The 19,945-nt window shown below is 50.5% G+C and overlaps 7 protein-coding genes across 7 annotated transcripts; 4 read left to right on the top strand and 3 right to left on the bottom strand.

Moving 5' to 3' along the window:
* Positions 1-464: 464 nt before the first annotated feature.
* Positions 465-2,462, bottom strand: N0V96_008935 (uncharacterized protein; the record flags this gene model as incomplete). Its single annotated transcript, XM_053188874.2, has 1 exon — positions 465-2,462. The coding sequence occupies one exon, from the start codon at positions 2,460-2,462 to the stop codon at positions 465-467; it is 1,998 nt and encodes a 665-aa protein (XP_053053640.2).
* Positions 2,463-3,734: 1,272 nt separating this feature from the next.
* N0V96_008934 (uncharacterized protein) lies at positions 3,735-4,605 on the bottom strand (the record flags this gene model as incomplete). The annotated part of the gene is made up of 5 exons (XM_053188873.2): positions 3,735-3,903; positions 3,951-4,051; positions 4,112-4,210; positions 4,347-4,495; positions 4,551-4,605. The coding sequence occupies 5 exons, from the start codon at positions 4,603-4,605 to the stop codon at positions 3,735-3,737; spliced, it is 573 nt and encodes a 190-aa protein (XP_053053639.2).
* Positions 4,606-6,381: 1,776 nt separating this feature from the next.
* N0V96_008933 (uncharacterized protein) lies at positions 6,382-7,529 on the top strand (the record flags this gene model as incomplete). The annotated part of the gene is made up of 3 exons (XM_053188872.1): positions 6,382-6,593; positions 6,648-7,300; positions 7,366-7,529. The coding sequence occupies 3 exons, from the start codon at positions 6,382-6,384 to the stop codon at positions 7,527-7,529; spliced, it is 1,029 nt and encodes a 342-aa protein (XP_053053638.1).
* A 1,142-nt stretch (positions 7,530-8,671) lies between these two features.
* Positions 8,672-10,572, top strand: N0V96_008932 (uncharacterized protein; the record flags this gene model as incomplete). The annotated part of the gene is made up of 4 exons (XM_053188871.2): positions 8,672-8,831; positions 8,899-8,930; positions 9,007-9,857; positions 9,939-10,572. 4 exons carry the CDS (start codon positions 8,672-8,674, stop codon positions 10,570-10,572), a joined length of 1,677 nt encoding a protein of 558 aa, XP_053053637.2.
* Positions 10,573-11,175: 603 nt separating this feature from the next.
* Positions 11,176-13,002, bottom strand: N0V96_008931 (uncharacterized protein; the record flags this gene model as incomplete). The annotated part of the gene is made up of 2 exons (XM_053188870.2): positions 11,176-11,973; positions 12,034-13,002. 2 exons carry the CDS (start codon positions 13,000-13,002, stop codon positions 11,176-11,178), a joined length of 1,767 nt encoding a protein of 588 aa, XP_053053636.1.
* A 717-nt stretch (positions 13,003-13,719) lies between these two features.
* Positions 13,720-14,864, top strand: N0V96_008930 (uncharacterized protein; the record flags this gene model as incomplete). The annotated part of the gene is made up of 4 exons (XM_065758492.1): positions 13,720-13,994; positions 14,047-14,174; positions 14,234-14,525; positions 14,585-14,864. 4 exons carry the CDS (start codon positions 13,720-13,722, stop codon positions 14,862-14,864), a joined length of 975 nt encoding a protein of 324 aa, XP_065612885.1.
* Positions 14,865-15,876: 1,012 nt separating this feature from the next.
* On the top strand, positions 15,877-18,544 carry N0V96_008929 (uncharacterized protein; the record flags this gene model as incomplete). The annotated part of the gene is made up of 2 exons (XM_053188868.2): positions 15,877-15,884; positions 16,114-18,544. The coding sequence occupies 2 exons, from the start codon at positions 15,877-15,879 to the stop codon at positions 18,542-18,544; spliced, it is 2,439 nt and encodes an 812-aa protein (XP_053053634.2).
* Positions 18,545-19,945: the final 1,401 nt, after the last annotated feature.

Here is a 19,945-nt window from a genome sequence, read left to right as displayed (position 1 = left end):
CTTGTCATGCTATGTCAGGTCTCCAACATGTCTCATTAATGAGTTGTCACGGACAAATCTACAAATGTTGTTGTCCGACACTGAAGCCATCTCTCTTGATGACGGCATCAGTGGTCCCTGTCGATCTAAGCGTAAGTCTCTCCAACCGTCCGATCGATCCACGCCACTTAAGGGCTAGTGGGGGAGTTGCGCCCCAATTCACTTAAACCTGGGACCGGTACATGGTTGCGCGCCCCGAAGGCCACTGCTGTTGTAGTCATTTAGAGAGCCAAATGTGAAGATACTAATTATCAAGCTTAACCTGGAAATGTACCCTACTTTCCGAGTTTCTACAATCCCGAGCAATGTATAATTTGGCAACAGCAAAGCCGCCACCGATGGCCCAGATCCCAAGTAAAGAATGGCTGGAAACAATAAAAAGCTTATCAAAATCAGAAAAGAAGGAAACTTGAACACAAACCTTTTCATATCCTGTTCTTCTCTGATGCACCACCCACTTGTCTCGTCCACAAATCCTTGTATCTATTCCCTTGCGCCAACAACTCTTCATGAGTTCCACTTTCAACCACTCTACCCTCGTGAATGACCACAATCCTGTCCGAGTTGACAACCGTGGAGAGTCTATGCGCAATGACAAACGTTGTCCTGCCACTCTTCAAAGTCTCCAACGCATGCTGAATATTTGCTTCAGTCATCGTATCGACCGCACTCGTCGCCTCGTCAAGAATCAGGATAGGCGGGTCCTTCAAAAATACCCGTGCGATGGCAAGTCTCTGAATTTCACCCCCTGAGAGCTTGACCCCCTGCTCGCCAACTTTGCTCTCGTAGCCGTCAGCAAAACTCAGGATGCGGTCGTGGATCGCAGCAGCCCGACATGCCTCGAAAACCTCTTCGTCTGTCGCAGATGGCCGTGCGTAACGCAAGTTTTCCATGACTGAGGTGTTGAACAGCAGGGGGTCCTGTGGAACAACCCCAAGGGCTTCGCGAAGCGAGGTGAGGGTGACGTCGCGAATGTCTTGGCCGTCAATGGTGATGCGACCGCTTGTAACGTCGTAAAACCGCAGTAGCAATTTCATGATTGATGACTTCCCAGCACCCGTCTCTCCGACCAAGGCAATGGTCTTCCCTGGTGCTGCTGACACCTCCAGCTGTTGAATTGTCTGTCTCCTCGGATCGTAGGCGAACCCGACGTTTTCAAATGCGACGTGGCCTTTGACGGGTGTGAGGTTCCTAGCATTTTCCTTCTCAACGATGGTTGACTTGGTCTGTAGGAGGTTGAGGAGACGTTCGGCATCCACCAAGTCTGACATCAAGTACCGGTAATTGTGCGAGAGGAACTTGAGAGGCCAGACCAAATACTCCCAGTATGTTAACAGCAACACAAAGTCTCCAGGGGAGGCTCTACCGTGAGTGATCTCATACAGAACCAGACATGCCAGCACGAAAAATGTGGCTGGCACGGTTGCCTCCAGGAGAGCCTGAATGAAGGCATCACCAATCCCGTATCTACGGCTGGCGGCGAGTTGCGAGTCCACAGCCTGGCCGAAGCGGCGCTTCTCGAAGTTGAACATGTTGAAATACGTGACGGTCTGCCATCCTTGAACAGCCTGATGCATGATCCGCGCTTCCTCTCTTTCAGCTTTGCTCGAGGCCCTCCGATTCGCAAGGTTCATGTTTGAAGTAACGACCTCCAAGGTCGTGAAAGCTACAGAAGCCACAAGCATGGCTAGAGAGACGTAGGCGTTGAACTTCCAGTACAGGAACCAGAGTGCGATGAACATGTCCGCTACGGTCGGCAGTATGTCAATGACGGCGGTTTCAAGCAGGTTGCTAAGAGCTTCGCCCTGCTCAATGGCCTTCATGACTTCTGCAGAGTCCCTCTCGGCGTGAAACTCCATGGGAAGGTTCATGACGTGACTGAAGGCGGCATTGGTGATTTGTCTGTATGAAAACTGCTTGATGGGAATTTTCGCGAGCGCTTCAATCAAACCCAACCCCGACTCGCCGCTGATGAGACTTAGAAGCAGCCAAATGGCCAGTGCACCGTATGGTGCTTCTTTTGCCAGGATTTTGTCGGTCACGATACCGAGTTGACGGGGGATCAGGATGATCATTGCTCTTCCACCCGCTATGCATAGAAGGCAGAGAAGAATTGAAAGCTGAACTTTTCTGTCGTTTCTAGGGATTAGAAGCGGCACAAAGATTTTAAAGTCTTTCAGATATCCCAGCCATCCGCCCGTCTCTTCTAGTCTCTTGGCTCTTCGACGCTTGATGCTGGCGCTATCGTCGTCGTCTGTATCCTCGTCTTCGGACTCATCACTGGCGATCTCGGTGTCGGTGTCATCCCTAAAGCGTTCGGTTCCATAGTCGGCGGGCCCCTCTTGTGCATGCGATCCAAGGAAAGGTTGACTTTCTTCGGAGCAGGCTCCGCCGCTACCCCCCTGAGTTGTAGTCCTGGCCATAGCAACTAGAACTAAACCAAAGATGACAATGAGTCTTACTCCTTGGGAACTAAGACAAACAATGTCGACGGTAGAAAGTGATTGTCCACGAACATTGAGAACAAGCAAAGGAATCTCGAGCAAAAGGGTCGCAGTGCAGGCGCTGAGCAAAAGACTTGGCCCATTCCCATTGAAACACAGCGCTATCCAAGCGAAAGTTGATAGCAGGACATGAACAATGTGAGCTTGCTCCTTGTTGAACGCGTCGGGTTGGAGAGCTGCAGCAGCTGCTTCAGAGACGTATGTGATAATGACGATGAGTTTCGCAATTTTTTTGAGTTTTGATCGGTGATGTTTGTAATCTTTTGTTGGTGTGTGTTTCCTCTTTGGTTGGCCTGACTGAACTGAAGCCCAAAGGCCGATGAGCACGGCGCTCAGGGCGCAGCCGTAGTGCAGAGCCTGCGAGGCTTGCGAAGGGTGGAGCATCGTGAAGGAGTCGATGAAGATGAAAGTGAAACTTCGACTAAAAAATTCGCAACTCACTCTCCGTCTTAAGTAAGTAATTGAGAAATAAAAAAATATTTCATCGTAGTCTAATTATTGCTTTAGGTTTCCCGGGGATAACCGTGCTGCGCACCAAAAATCTGACGCTATGACATCTTACCCTGTGTAACACTGCCGTAGATGCCATGAGTCCATCGCCGCATCGGTAGTGCTGATAATTTTCCCCATAGACATTTACGATCTGCCCCGACTGGGATTGTAGGCTTTGCTGGAGTGCCGTGGTCCAATCCACTTTTCTTCGCCTTCACTTGCCTTGAAACTAAGCCTCGGGCCGCGTCTGACTCATCCCTACGGCCCTGTATGATTCACTTCACATCATCGCGTAACGGAACATTCGGGCTCCGATGGGTACGTTGGAAACGTCGAAGTTTAAGGTGCTCGTATAAGGGAGGGGCATTCTTCACTGCGGTACACACAGAACCACTGGGGCGAATGTAAACTACGACCACCCCGAGTGAGACTGGCATGGCCAGGGAAAAGGTACAAAAAGCTTCATCCTCAATTTGCACAATTGTGGCTGAGGGGTAGCGACGGGCTCAATTGCAACGTCGGGAATGACTCAGAGGTATGTACAGGTTGATGCTGCAATTGGGCAGATTTTGAACGACATTATGACTGCGATCTCATGTGTCCGACATGCCCAATCACAGTAGAGTAACAATATCCAATATTCATACCATCCTTGTCTCTCATCCAATGCTGCTTCTTTGAAGTACCCATCAACATCCTTCATTCACTGCCCAGAGAAATCGCAGCCATCTGTTTCGTCGCAATGGAGATTGGCGCTGTTTCCTTCGACTCTTCAACTTTAGCCAATATTTTCGCCCTGGCTTGTCGCTCAATCCAGTCTTTTGCGCCATTATAGGTACAATTGTAGTCCATGAATTCGGCCGGGTTCCTGTAATTATTAATGACAGAATCACATGCTTCATTCTTACTACTGACATCGTGATCTTGTTGTTGCCCTTGTCTGTCGCAGGCTTTCCGGATGCTCTGCTGTAGCCTTGGATGACCGTGGCCCTCTCGTACCGACAGTCGAATACTATCTGTTGGAATGTTAGCCAATGAGCCTCCATGTCAAGATGGATGCCCGGTAGGCTTCTCACCTTCAGTTTCTCTGTTATCTGCGATCTGGTCGGCTTTCCCTCGATGTCTGAAAAGATGGCTCCTAGAGCCTCTGCATCCTCGATAGCCTGGCTGGCCCCCTGCCCTTGAGTTGGTAGCATCGGGTGAGCAGCATCGCCGATAATAATTGCACGCTCGCGGTACCAAGCATTCAATGGGTCCTTAGAAAGGGTCAGAACTCTTAGCCCGAATGACGCAATTGGGTTCTGGCCTTACTAGGTCGCGTAGCTGCCACAATCCGACTTCGGTGCAGTTCTTGAAAACAGCCTTGGCCCACTTTGGAAACACGTCAAATGTTTCCCTGAGTTTATCAGGACTACCCTTGGTGGTCCACGACTTCCCTTCGGCATTTTCCTGCATCTGGTCTGTAATATTGAGTCAGTCACAGCTCTACTTCAGCTTGAGAGATACGCTGCTTACCATCTGGTACTAAAGCTACAATGCTGTAGATCGATCCGTTTCTCGCGGGGCCCATGATGATCCGTCGATCATATCCCATGATCATCGTAGTAAACGATTGCCTCGGATCTATCACGGATGTGAAGTCTTCATCTTGCTCCAACTCGGAGCTGTTAATCACGAGTCGGTATGCTGTTGGAATTAATCGATTGTCAGCTCGATGTTTGCCCTGAAACTTCTGAAATCGGGTAGTTTGCTTACCCGAAAGTCCAGTTGGTATTGCGGGAGCTTCCTTTCCAATGATGAATTGTCGAAGAACGCTCTTACTACGAAAGGATTAGAGAATATGGCCGTCCAGGTTTGTGATGAACATGACTTACATTCCGTCAGCTCCAATTATGAGGTCTGCAGAAAGCACTTCTCCGGAATCGAGTTTCACGGTTCCGGTTTCTGGGTCGCTTTCCCGAACTACGGAGCCCGTTCGAATCGTAACAGGAGTTACGTTTCCTTCGCTCTGCGTCGCTGCAGATTTCAGCGCATCATGTAAATCGACCCTTTGAAGTCAGCTTGGTGGAGAAGGGAGTTGATGCTATAGTGCTTACCGATGATAGATCATTCGCTCCTGCATCACAGTCAGCAATCCGGGCCAAGATGTGTCAAAAGCAAAGATGATTTACACACAGCGCCATAGCTCTTCTTCAGGTGAAAGGGAATCTCTGCATGTAGTTTTCCTTCTGTGTTGTAAATCCGAAACTGAACAATACCTGTCAATGGACATACTCATCAGGCTTCCGATCTAATTCTTACAGCTTTGTCGGCCATAGAGCCCGTTTTGGCAAGGCCTTCTCCAAGACCCCATTGTGTCTCAACAATTCTGTAAACATTAGCTACTTTACGTGTAGGGGAATACCTCGCTTGTTCTATAGCTCATGGCTTACTTTGATGCATTTGGCTGGAGACTGAGAGTTTCTGTTAGTCCACTTCGTCTCTGACAGAGCATATGCCTTGGAAATGCATGTGGCGGGCGATCTCACGATATTGTGGCGCCGATCTCTCGGTTGAGATGACTCTGCTCAAGAACAGTTATTTTTCGATTTGGCCCTCTCAACGCAATCGCCTATATCAGTTAGTGAGAGTCCAATTTCGTTCACTTCTACCATTAATACTTACTGCGGACAGTCCTGCAATGCCTCCGCCAACCACGATGATGTTGAATAAGCTGCTTTCGCTTGGGGCAGGCATCTTGACAAGGATTACTACTGACTTTGACACGAGTGGAAGAAAGACGATGGACGTTAAAAGTGTGCAGCTCTCACTGCTTTGCACCGGCGCAGGGGATCAAGTACTGCGGCATTGGCATGTGTGAGATGAGCCTGGGTCGGAAGCCCAGATCTTCCTCGGAAAAGGCCGCGACTTACATCGGTCCCTTGCCCATGCCATATGCATAGCCGCGAATTGAGCCCATCCACATTCCGATAGCTGTTTCTGGACCCTCAGCCACGTGAAATGTGAAAGCAGGCAAATCAGCCTGGGATTGGAGCGTCGATGTGTTCCAATTAGCCAACTTCTGTGAGCCGAACCGAGCGTGCGAACCGAACCGAGGGGCTCGATCGCAGTGCCCATCCGGAATGAGGTCAGCACATCCGGCCCAGAACCTCGGAAATCTTTGCAGGGATGCAAGATGCAGCTTATGTTAGTCAAATTGTGATTTTGGTGGCAATGCCTTTTGAACAGGGAAAGGTCAAATAGACCTACAGCTTGCAATTTGTGATAGCACCAAAAGACTGAATCAAAGCGCACATCTGTCCCGTTGTGCTACATACAAGCCTTCCGAATCTGAAAATCTTTAACAATGGCTACTACAACTCTTTCATTTACCGAGCTCCCCAGCGCTGCAATCAAGACTGTTGATGATGGCAGAATGAAAATGGATGGCCAGGACCCGTCCTACGGCGATTGGCGTGACGAACTTCTCAGAGACGGATATGCCGTGATCAAGGCTGCTATCCCAAGAGAGCGCGCTGACGGCTATGCGGACAAGATGTACGGGCTTCTGGAATCATTGTAAGTCAATATTTCTTCTTCTTGGTCCAGCTGCAGAGACCTAACTGTTAGTAGCGACCTTGGCTATGATCGAAATGATCCATCAACCGTTCATCCTGACAAGCTACCCGTCATCAATGAGAAGGGCATGCTGATGGCCTACGGTGCCTGTCACGAAGACTTTGTCTGGGACATCCGCAGTGAGCCCGGCGTAGTCGGTGCCTTTGAAAAGGTCTACGGCACTGAAGACCTCCTCGTTTCTTTCGATGTCATCAACTACGGCTTCGCGAATCGCACCAACCTTCCCGAGAACAAGCCCTGGCCCCATCAAGATCAAGACCCCGAGAAGCCCGGATTCCGTTGCCTTCAAGGCCTCGTTAACCTCCACCCCTGCGGCCCCGACGATGGCGGTCTCATCGTCTGCAAGGGCTCCCACAATCTGAGCGCGCAGTTCCACAAAGAGCTTAAGGACGAGCCGCGCATCCCAGCCTGGACGAAGGAGTGGTATGGCTTCACTGACCGCGGCATGGATTGGCTGAAGGAGCATGGCGGCGAGTGGATCAAGGTCTGCGCTGACCCTGGTGACCTGATCGTCTGGGACTCGCGCACTGCGCACTACAATGTCCCCGTCAAGGGAAAGATTGATCGCATGGCTGTGTACACTTGCTTCATGCCTGTCACAGATGCGACCCAAGAAGATCTCCTGCGCAAGCAGGCCGCATATGAATGTAAGTTACTAATCTGAGTCGAACCTCAAAGAGGGATCTGGGTCTAACAACGTGTCTTTCTACAGCTCGACTGGGCACCACCCACTGGCCCAACGCTCGTCACACGGGCTCCAACACCGCTACCCGAAATGGAAAGCCAGACCACATTGTCAGGGATAGACCACTGAACGACAAGACATTGAGCCAGAGAGCTTTCAAGCTAACAGGTATTCCTTACATCCGGGTATGATTCTGAATGCCCAGGGTACTTGTTGGTTGGTTGATGTGCAATAATCGGAGAAAAGACTTGGGATACTGTATTCTTACCTTCGTTGAGATGCGTAATGTCACAATCGTTGCTAAAGTTTCCTGAACTGCGCCTAAAGGTGAAATTGATACTATTAAATGTAGTAATTCCGTATGTCGGGAATATGTCCCGAATGGCGGCTGAAAGGTCATACTTGGGATACTTGATGCATGCATTGATGACTGCAAAACGACGCACCTACTCTCCATACCATCTAAATAACGCTGAGATGGAACAAAATGGAGAGCAATTTGCCAGGCCTGCTACCCGCTAGAGGACTTAACATTTCGGATCTATGAACATGCTTGTTTAGAACACGCCGAGATAGGCAGTGTTGTCTGTACACAACATTATCAAACTACACGCGGGCGGGAATTTGCTTTCCGAGTCTCTGAATCTGTCATGCACAATGGGATTTCGGTTCAAAGATCGAATTCAAGACTCGGACTGGGCAGCTCTCAGGTTCCAGAAAATTGTTGATGAGAAGATAGGCATCAAGTCAAGCCGGAAAACGTATACCGGTCCAAATTAGAAGGGGAAGATAGCTGAGAAGCCCTCGTGAACTCCGAACCGAAGATAAACAACTGCATAGACACAACGGCACGGATATTGAGCCGAAGACTCCAATTCCGGAACGCCCTAGGCTGTCACATACCTCGCCGTGGCCAAGAACTTCCCTGTTTGCGTAGGCTTCCCCGCACGAAGCTGAGCGATAGCACTCTGCCGAAGCAAACTAGTGAATGACCAAGCCGGGGCCCCTCTCCTGCACCCCAGATTGTCAACCACCACACCGAATCTGGGGTTGAATCTGGGATGCTTGACAGTCTGCCAAGAACAGAAGAACAACAGAAGCGAGGGGGATGACACGAATCCGAGGTTGACGAATGATAGCACGGATGTTTGTCAGGGTGTCTATTTTGCAGAAATACGACCTGTCTCCCGTGGCATCTATTCAACGTTGACAACAACAATTGTTTCACAAATAAGAAGCCTTCGTCCTTGATAAGGGACAGAGGACAGCAGTCTCTCAACTTGAAAACAGAGCTCAAATTCCGTTATTAAATACGCAAGAGGATCGCTTCAATATGGGCGAGATAGACAATAAGATCACCGAAGAAAGGGTGGAGTCTGCCTCTGACTTTCCACAAAAGCCGCAACTGGACGATGGAAATTTCAAGGCAAACGTGCAACTTGCCGATGGAGATGTCACCTATCTTATCCCAACTCCGAGTTCGGATCCACGGGGTAAGCTTACAGATTATCGAAGTCACATAAACCAAAGTGTTACTGATCGTTCGATTCTACAACTAAGATCCCCTCAACTTGAGTCCACTTAGAAAATGGGTTAGTTACCTCCTAAGATTACCACACTCGTATCCTGTACAACAAGCAAAGATTGACGTTTGAAATTGTTGGACAGATCATCACAATGACTTGTGCGACTTTTGCCGCGGTCGGTCTCGTCCAAGTCTCGGGTCTTGGGGCCCTTCTCGGAGAGTTCATTCCCGAATATGCAGCCGAAGGCAGAGGATACGATGATATTTCCCATCTCATGACTTATCCGTCCTTGTTCATGGGTCTTGGGAACCTCATCGGAATGCCTCTTGCACTTGCTGTAGGCCGGCGTCCGGTTTTCCTCGGATCATGTGCCTTGGCCGTCATAGGTTCTATCCTCTGCGGTGTTCAGAAAGGATATACCTCTCACCTCGTTGCTCGCATGGTTCTCGGCCTGGCCGCTGGCCAGAGTGAAGCTCTCTGTCCGCTCATGGTGCAAGAAGTTCACTTCCTTCATGAACGTGCCCGGTGTCTCATGTGGTTCACGCTTTGGCAGTCAACTCTCAGCGCTGTCTACTCCCTTCTTACCTCCTACATAGCAGCTGGCATTGGGTCGTCTGGCTGGTATTTCCTAGGCTCAGGGTTTGCCGCTATTACTTTCATCTTTGCGGTCTTCATGGTACCTGAGACGAAGTACGACCGACCGCTCGCAGCATATCAAGGCCAGACTGCCCAGGTCTCGCACTTCGTCACCACTGCTGGTCCTGGAGTCAACGATACAACTGGGGTTTATACGGAGATGCTGACCCGCAAGACTACCACGGAGCCCCGTCAGCTTGACTTTGTCAACTTCAAGCCTCGCACCTTCGCATCCGACCTCCGTCTCTTCACCCAAAGGGCTGATTGGAAAGAAGGTTGGCAATGCTGTACTGGCATGGCTCTCGTCACCTTCTTCCCAGACATGATGTGGGCACTTCTGCTCAATGGACTGACCATGTAAGACGCAGCCCTGGCATCGACTACTACCCCCTTCAACAAAGTTTCAGTGTACTGTCACTAACGTATTTTCCTTCCCAGCGGCGTCAACATCGCTCTTGGTACCACCTATGGCGAGATCCTACAGAAAGCTCCATATAACTGGAAATCATCAGTCGTCAGTTTCGCCATGACTGGTCAAATCGTTGTCGCATTCCTTGCCCTGCCGCTTCTGGGTCGAGGATCAGACTGGGTCATCAAATTCTTCGCTCGAAGGAACGGCGGTGTTCACAAAGCAGAATACCGACTTATCCCTCTCATCATTCCCGTCATTGTTGGTACACTCGCGGCCGTGATCTACGGCCAGGCAGCCGAGCACCCCGACAGATACCACTGGTTTGCCATTGTCTTTGCTCTTAATGCCTACTACTTCGGCTTTGTCGGAGCGAACCAGGTCGGCATTACCTACGCTCTCGACGCGTACCCTACACGGTCTGGCCCGGTACTGGTCATTATCTGCGCAATGCGCGGCGTCATCTCTTTCGGGACGAGCTATGGAGTTACACCCTTCATCGCCTCGATGGGGTACGATGGTGCGTTTGGCATTTATGGAGCTCTTACGGCAGGTGTTGGAGCTGCTGGAATCTTTGTCTTTATCTGGGGCACCCAGATCAGAGAAATGGTCTCGAAGTGGTCCATTGCTAACACCACGACAACCCCGTCTTACAATCATTAGCATGGATAAACGCTTTCGTTGGAATCTTCGGGTTGATGACCGAGTCCCGAACATGAAGTCTTCAGCGTTAGTCACATATTGTATGGGTCTTAATGTGGCGGTAGGTGGAATGACAATTAGGTAGTTATGCGTAGTTTGAGTGTAACTGAAAGTGGACCTGAGCAAAGGATTAAACATTGATGACTGACATTTACTGAAATTGATTCCCTCTCTCTGCTTACCTTTTTCCTTGACTGGGCAAATCGAGGGTACGGAAGAAAAGAATCGTGCAGCATCTGATTGAATTTTGAACCATATGAATTCCCCTGGCTGACATCCGAAGTAGGAACGCTTCCTGTAACTCAGAGCCACATCAACTGACAGTGCCGTTAGTTCGAACATTTCCACAGTACTGGTTCTTTTGGAAAAGTCGTACTTCGATGGTATTCAATGCTTTTACTTTATCGGGAGGTACATGCAAGGAGCTCCAAAAACGCACTGCTAGACATGGGTCACTCAAACTTGCTCATCGTTTTAGGATGGTTCTCGAAAAAAGATTAGAAACTTCATGAGTCTCCATTGGAACATCTGCTGCTGTGCTACAATTACCTAGCGCTCAGGAGACTATGATGGAATGAAAGGAAGGATAATCCGACTCTGATGCTCTGGCCCACAGTGGATGAAATGCTCGCCCTTATTCCTCTCATAGTCCGGCCGCTCGGTTGAAAATGCCTTGTACTCAGCAATGGAGGGGAACTGGCCGCCAATCTGCACCTGAACAGACTCACCCGCCTCATAGTCTACACCCATGGCCCAGATGCCGATCTCCAACTCTACAATGGCGCCAGGTGGGATCTTATTCTCCCTGTCGTGGGGGTGGAAAGGGAATTGAGGATGCATCGATCGCTCCGGATCAGTGCTTCGATGAGATGCTCTCAGCTGACCGACCGAGCCGAGATGCAAATTTGTGCTACTCTGCTCCTTCTTAGGGATGTCATGGATCGACTTGACTGGTGCAGCCCAGAATGGGAAACAGAGATGCATCATGGGGTTCCCGTCCTTATCAAGTTTTCTGATGTTGACAAACACGTTCATATCATCGTGCGAAGGGCAAGACATGTACAAGACTGCCTTCGGAATGCCAATAAGGCGTGAGGGTTTATCGAACGTGTAGGTAAACTTGACAAGCGAATTGCCATCTTCGGAGTTGTAGCACACTTTCGAGGAATTCGAGAGAGCAGACTCGGAAAGTTTGTCGTTATCGAGATAGAAGGTCCTATAATCGGTATTCGGTGGAGGGAAGTCTTCGAAAATGATATCGCTCTCGGGCTCTCGGTCGCCGAACTTCAACGATGTCCACCGCACCTTGGGGGTCTTCTCCCAGTCATTTTCGATGCCCTTGAGATACCTGTCAAAGAATTTCTTAAGCGATGATTAGCGTGATTCGTGACAAGGAGCATTGAAACGGAATGGGAGACGTACCGCCAAATCTTCGTTTGTCTCTGGCACGCTGTACAGATCAAACCACTCCTGCCAAGCGCTCCATCGGATCCATTTATCAGAAGTATCTAGTTCCATAAAACCTCTGATGCTGCCCATTGTGTGGATGGAACTAAAGTCTGACCCGGAGATGTAGGCGGGGATCTTGATTGCCTTCATATTGGCACGCTTGTCTTCCCACCAGATATTTGAGAGGGGACTTCTACGGTACATTTCCGCAAAGTCCTCTACACCTGAGTTGCCTTTGATGATGACACTGGTGATAAGATCGAAGTTGCTCATGGAGAAAATGCCGCCTCGGACGAATTGCTCGCGGAAAAGATCGCCGCTTGCCTCCCATGGTGCGATGGCTTTGAGGGACGGAGGGTTAAGAGCAGCAACATGCCATTGAGCGATAGCAAGCGCAGAGTTACCAGCCATACCAACGCTTCTGTTGCACCAGTCGAACTTCGCGATGGCCTCGATAACATCATAAGCATCTTCAGCATCTTGTAATCCCATAATGGGGACTTGACCGTCGCTGTTGCCGGCCCCTCTGCTATCGACGCTGATGATCGCGTATCCCTTAGGGCACCATCGTTGCGGATCGAGACCTTCGAACTTCTCCAGGCCGCTGAGGTCGCTCTTCTTCACGCAGCAGGACCATGGCGTCATCGGGAGCATAGTAAGAGCGCTGTACTTTTTGCCGTAAGGCGACCAGCCGACAATGGCGGGTATCTTCTCGGTGCTGTCCGCCGGGCGGTATACGTCAATGTAGAGTCTGCATCCGTCCCTGACTTTGATCTCGACATCATGATCGATTCGAATGTCGCTCTCGAGAGGTTTCGCATTGTAGCCGTTCCAGCCTTTGGGGAGGACTTCGGTTCGACCTGGGGTGAAGCCTTGATAATTGTTGGTGCCAATTTCAGGCTTGCCGATGGGCTTATACGCAATTTGGATGGGAAGAGGCATGGCTGAATTTGGCAACTTCACAATGGGGACTGAATAATTGAGATACTGTGAGGCAAAGGGGTACTACGAGCTCGTCAGATCACTGAACATGCAAGCAAAGTTCTCTTTATGGAACGTGTCTGTTGATCCAATGGCTTCACGAGAACATCGCGTTGTCGCGAAGCTCAAGTTCCACAGCTTGAGTGTCTCGATCTAATGCTGCCCGGAGCGGGCTCCCCAGGCGGATATGCACGATTCTGTGGGGTGAGGAGTGCGCCGCACTGGATCTAGCTAAGATCGAGGGGTAGCCGGCCCCGCCGTTGTTACGAAATTGCGGAGAAGAGGAGTCCGGAGAGTCTGTCCGAACCGAACCGAACCGAACCGAGGAGCCCGCGGCCACAATAGCTGTCTCATCAGCCAAGGGTCAAACGGATGACCGAACCGGGCCTAGGATGAAGCCCGAGGGAATGCACACTCAGACAGGAGAGATCGACTCAGGGACGAGATTATGCGGGGAAGGCTGGCCCGCGGTCTCAAGATGGCTTCGCGAGTTCACTGTTGAGATCTATGCACTGCTTTTTGGAGTAGGAAGAAGACGAGACATAAAGTCAAAGGGAAGATGATAAGATGATCCAAATCCGCTGCATCTCTCTCCTCACAGCTAATAGTATCACAGCTTGATTTGACACATTCAACGCATAGCCAATCTAACCAAGTACCCACGCTTGAACATCAAACATGTCGAAGAGCCTCTTAACCCCGAAGTCAAACTACGGTGATTGGCGCGACTTCTTTTTCGAACATGGCTACGCCATCATTAAGAACGCTATTACTCCTGAGCGAGCTGAGTATTACAAATCAAAGCAGGTCGACTGGCTCAAATCTTTCAATCGGGGATTCGATCCGGAAAACGAAGACACCTGGACCTCTGAGCATCTCCCAGTCTCGTTCAAGGGTGGAATGTATGGTTCCTACTGCGCCCCACATGAGCGATTCGCGTGGGAAGCAAGAATGTGAGTGGCATTCGGGCATTGACTCGTGGTATGTGAGCTGAACTTTTGATAGGGAGCCTGGGGTGATGAACCCATTCATTCATATCTGGGAGACAGAGGAGTTGCTGGTCAGTTTCGATATGTTCAACATCACACTTCCTCGCCAGAAGGACTTAAAGTGGTCTCCATGGCCCCACTGTGGTAAGTCTATCTACTCACAGACCATCCAATGACTTCAGTCTCTAAAAGAGGAATTCCAGACCAAGATCCCAAGAGAAAGGGTCTTCAGTGCATCCAAGGTCTTCTCAACTTCGCCCCCAACGGAGATGACGATGGCGGCCTCATCCTGATGGACGGCTCCGCTAAGCTCTACGATCAATTCTTCAAGGAGACACGCGAGATGGCAAACCATGAAGACGCCCCACCTCCCGAAGCGAACTACCGTGACCTGTTCATTTTCAAGGAAGACGATGTCAAGTGGTTTGAGGATCGCGGATGTCGCCTCATCAAGCCCAACCTGGAGCCAGGCGACCTGGTGCTCTGGGATTCACGGTATGTTCCCATCTCTACATCAACCGTTTCCAGGAATCCTTCATGCTGACCATGTGAAGATCGATGCATTATGCCAAACATCCTACGGGAACTCAAATCAGGCACGCCCAGTACGTCTGCTTCACGCCCGTCAAATTCGCCGACCCACAGGCATTGAAAGAGAAGGCGGATATTTTCCGTTCGTGGGGGGGTACCACGCACTGGCCGCACACAAACATCCATCCCCAAGGAAAAGCAAAGAGGGACGGGGTCCTTGACCCACAAGAGCGCGAGGAACCTCTGGAGAAGCCTATCGTAACGGACAGGCTGCTGCAATTGGCGGCGGTGAAGGCATATTGATAGTCCTGACCTTAGTATCATATAAGAGAACATGTCAATCTATGATTTTCGCGTGCAATTGATTTGCTTTTTCCAATAATCGGGCCAACTTAAGACTCCGCAAAGATGCCGAAGCTTTCCGTTGATCTTGATTTTACCTAACCAGCCGATCAATAGTCGAGCGTCCATGTTCTCAGCTTCTCTGTACCCCAATTTTGATGACCGACTTTAATTTTTATGTCTAGATCAGAAAAGCTTTGCAACTTCGTCTATGTTCATCAATTAGACAGCAGGGGTAAGGTAAGTATGTGTAGTTTGTAGATAGGTATGAAAGAATTGAGGTTCTGTGGAGCTAATTCATCACTGAGTCGGACTGTGGCCCGCGTGAGGGAATAGCTTAGAGTTTTGCTATTGGGGCAGTACCATTTGGCTATTGGGGCAGTAACCCACTTTTCTGACCAATCAGAGACTACTTGCAGAACCTCAAGTCCAACGGCCCCACTGCGGCTGCACACGGGCCAATCAGAGCACTTACTTTGCTACTCCGTACTTACGTAAGGCCCGCGCCGTTTAATTGCCCGCCGTTCAATTGCCCACGGTCGTAATTGCCCACGGTCGTAATTACCTCTGGCTGTACCTACCTGAAGGCATTATTAATTGCTTAGCTCGGGCAGGTTCGTATTACATAATCACGATAATTGATTAATTGCGACCGTACGTAAGTACGGAGGTAAATAGGTAGGTAAATATGCGTAGTTACTGCCCGAAATAGCGCGGCCCTTAAGCGTGTGGGGAAGGTGGCCCGCGTAGTGGTGCGAAGCCTCCCATTGGTCAGAAAAGTGGGTTACTGCCCCAATAGCCAAATAGTACTGCCCCAATAGCAAAACTCATAGCTTAAACTGGACACCACGCACCCACATCTAACTTACTGGAACGCAGTCTGAGATATCCGCAGCTCTAGCAGCAATGAAACACAACTTGAGCTAACATTACAAATGAAAGTGTATTGAGTGGCCTTTCTTCCCGAGGCACAATGCCGCAGTCCCCCCCGCCCCCGGATTCCCAACGCGGGGTTTCCCTTGACTGCGGTCTACATTGGCACTAGTAGGTTCAGAATCGGCATGGGGAAGCGTCAAGTGCGCCCCACGCTCGGGTCAGACCCGCGTGGGGAAATGCAAGATAAACTAGCCGGCACACGTATCCCTTTTCTTGTCGAATGCAACCCATCTGTTCTCCAAGTGACACAGGACCCTTTGTGAGGGGTCTTCAGTATATACCTTGCTGTTGAAGACATCCGGGCCTCGACCGAGGAGAAGGCTGGCTCTCCGTCCGGATCTCCCACCCGAAAACTTCTGCTCATTCACTCTCCGTCAGCAGCCATGCCCGACTCCGTATCCAGCTCGGGTGAACAACCGCAAAGCTCCCATCCGAAACGCATTCGACTGTCTCTGGCCTGCAACCAATGTCGCAAAAGAAAGGTCCGGTGCGACGCGCAGACTCCAAAATGTCACAACTGCATCCTCCGCGGCGATGATTGCCAGACCACAAACCCCAGGAATCCGAACCAACACGCTGTGCGGAAATGGGCGGCCAAGAGCGCCAGCGCCCAAAGCCAGGGTGGCGGCAGTGTACACGAGGTCTCCGAGACACCTCGAGATCCTCTTCGCGCTGTCTCTCCGCGTCCGCGGCAGTACCTTTCGCCGGCGTACGATGACGGCTCTGAAGCCGAAGATGCAGCCTTGCGAAAGCTCTCATGGGTCGCAGAGGCCTACCGTGCTAACGCGCGGGAGAACCATAGCCCTCATGAGCATGCAGATCTGAACCCCGACATGGCGCTCAACACTGATGAGAGTCCACATCGGCTAAAGTTCATGGGCGGTAGTAGTGTACAGTCCCTGACAATGTTCGCCGATCTCTTCTTTCGCAAGCGAGGTCTACGGCCATTATCGCCCTACTTCCGCTTCGGTATGCGCCATGTTGAGGAGTTTCAACTTCCCCCTATCGTTTCAACTCCCTCCTCTGCCTCCACTTCCTACCCTCGATGCCTACCTGGATGTTTACATGAAGAGGGTGTACCCTCTTTTCCCGTCTTTGACGAGCCCAGTATTCGCTCTGAACTTGGAAGACTTACGACACTGCAAGACGCTGATGCGTCCGGATCTCTACAAAGTTCCATCGAATCATCCCAAGTTCCACTACTGGTGTCTATATACAGCATCATTTGCATCGGTGCAGACGAAGAGACCGGAATATTGGCCGAAATTGGCAGTCACTACCTCACTGCAGCATACAGTCTTCTGGCACATGTAATATCAATACCATACTTGGCTTCGGTGCAAGCTCTACTACTCCTATCCATCGCCTTGCGTGGTCGTAGCAAAGAGGGTCAAGGATGGCAGACACTTGGCCAAGCCATCCGCATAGCTCATTCCATCGGTCTTCACCGACATGCTTCGACACGGCACTCCCGCAACCAGCCAGATACTGGAGCTTCAACAGCATCGCCAGGCTACCAAGCGAATCGGAAGCTGAACAGCCAAGTGTGGTGGGTCTGCTATACCCTCGAGAAGCTGATGGAGCTAGAGACTGGCCGTCCAAGTGCGATTCACGACTCGGACTGTGACCAAAAGTTGCCGGAACCAGTTCCTGTCCCGGCACCCGCGACACTATCGGCATCGAGCCCTCCTGGAGCGCAGGCTGATCGACAGACTATTGACTACTTTCAACCCTGGGCGTCATTATCACGAATTATCAGCAGTATAAGCGCTCACATCTACCGCCGCTCTGGACAATCCCAAACATCAAGAATCCTCCTCGGCGACACGGTCCGCCTAGATACTGCACTTACGGAATGGGCTCAGTCCTTACCCGCTGAAATCCGTCCTCCAGGCCCGAATAGTGGAAATGCCGATCTGTGCGATACGGGGCATCAGCACTTTGCCATTTTCCTCGCCATCCACTACCACCACGCCCTGATATCCCTCCACCGGGCGGCGCTGGTCTTCCCCGAGTCAATGTATCGAACACACATCAACACACAAGCAGACTCTGGGGCACTGTCGTCCGTCGAGCTCACGAGACTCAGACGCGGCGCAGAGATCTGCATCGGGTCAGCGAGAGCGATGGCCAGGCTCATTGGCGAAATTGCAGACGACGCAACCCCTACGCCCCGCGGCGGCCACGGCGGCATGTTCGCCCAGTCTCATCACAATCGATCAGAGTCTATGATCTTCACAATGACCCAGCCTCTCATGTCTGCAGTAGCCCTCGCTCTCCACATTCTCAAACAACCCGGTTCGCGGCTTGCCCGGTCCGACTTGGAGCTTCTGGGCATAGCAGCACAGTACGCGGAGGAGCAGTACACAAAAGTCACGCAGAACCCTCGATTCATCCAAGCGTGCTCCGTTCTGCAGTCCAACATGTCAGAGATTGTATCTGGTCATCGTCAGAACCGAGCGTCATTGAGCACAATGGCACCCGAACCCTGGCAGGCTGCACAAACACCGGCGAGGGATGCCGGTGAGGTCAATGTGGACCCAGATATTGACCTGATGGACCTTGAGCTTCCGGATTTGTCGGGCATGTTTACCGAGATCAGCAATACGGACCTGTTTGGGGGTGTTCGGCTAGAGCATCTCTGGGGGATGCTAGGCACAGATGGGCATTTTGCGGATGGGACGGAGCAGTGGCCACAGTCATGAGACAATTTGTGCTTGTACGGCCAGTGTATTATATGCCAATGCATTACGAACTCTTGCAGCAATTGAGTTGGCTCTTTAAACGTTGTTCGGAGACATAAGATTCAAAAGTTCCTCGGGCTGCAAAGTATGCATGAAATTCCAATCCCTGTTTGATTTTCCAAAACATTCATCGCGTGCTTTGTTATTGAATTTTAAGGAATCTCGCGTTGGGGGCTGAGCTGCCAGGCCATCACAACAGTCGGGCGTCGGGAGGATCGGCCGAAGACTAAAGTGGGAAATATGATAGAAATCAGGTCATAAATACGAGTTGTAACATGCCTAAGCTGGGTCCTGAGTGTCACTGCTGTAAAGCCTAATGTCACCTGACGCCTCAGGACTTAAAGATGACTGTACTGACTGGTATCTCTCATCGCGTTCGAGTTGATGATCCTTGAATGCGAAGCGGTAGCACTGTACTCGATACTCCGCAAGCATTTCCTCATTGGGCTTTAAACACCATTCCAGAAAGTTGTCAAAGGTCCTCAGACTAGGTCCTTTCTCATTGGAGTTGTCATTTTTTGACTCAAATGCAACATTTGCCCTTTTTGGTCAACATTAGGCAACTCTGGACTCAAGTGTCGCATACCCAACAGGTATTGGTTAATCCTTCTGCATGCACGCCGCAGACACAGGCAGCTAGGGCTGCTCACTAGACGGATCCTTCAGTGCGTGGCTCAATAAGGTACCACTTTGATGCAACCGAGTCCTTCGGAGTCTATATCTCCATGCAAAGTTTGGTGATCGCAATCCTTCAGACGCAACGGAACAAACTGACTTTGGAGAAACTACTCAGGCTTAAGACATCTACCACGACAACTCGTGCTCCCAATGGTTATAGGAGTCCAGGTTGTGCACCAAGTGATTAACGGCCTGATTATGGACCTACCGTATGTATCCTGAGTTCGTTCTCGATATTTGTTTTCGAGTTTGGACACATTGGATACGGCATCTGTGAGGTTCGGAAGAACCATTAGCTTTCCTAGAGACTCTCGAAAATGGCTGACTCAGGTAAGACTCAACGTTGTGAAATAATACCTGTTGGGTTCATGGGAAGCTCGTGTTTGCACTTTCCTATTCTGAGTTCTTGAAAGCACCCGTCATATTATGCAGTGTGTCGTTGCAAGGATTTTGGATCTGCTAATCACGACTATATCGTGCTACTTACGGTTACTATCCCCGAATTTCCGCCAACGTTGCAAGGGTGTTCGGTTGACATGTGGTAGCTACTGTGCCTCCATGCCACTGCGCTAGGAACCAAACGGATTTTGTTCCGAAACACCTTCCTGCTTCTGAGATGATATTTCGATCTGATACCTTGTGGACAGCCTCGAAGTTTGGCAAGCTAATCGCGAAAATACACAG

The sequence above is a fragment of the Colletotrichum fioriniae genome (genome assembly GCF_027942845.1).
Source record: "Colletotrichum fioriniae strain IMI 355084 chromosome Unknown scaffold_11, whole genome shotgun sequence".
Taxonomy (NCBI): domain Eukaryota; kingdom Fungi; phylum Ascomycota; class Sordariomycetes; order Glomerellales; family Glomerellaceae; genus Colletotrichum; species Colletotrichum fioriniae.
Note: the sequence above shows the minus strand (reverse complement) of the source record. Positions and strands in the feature narration are given on the sequence as shown.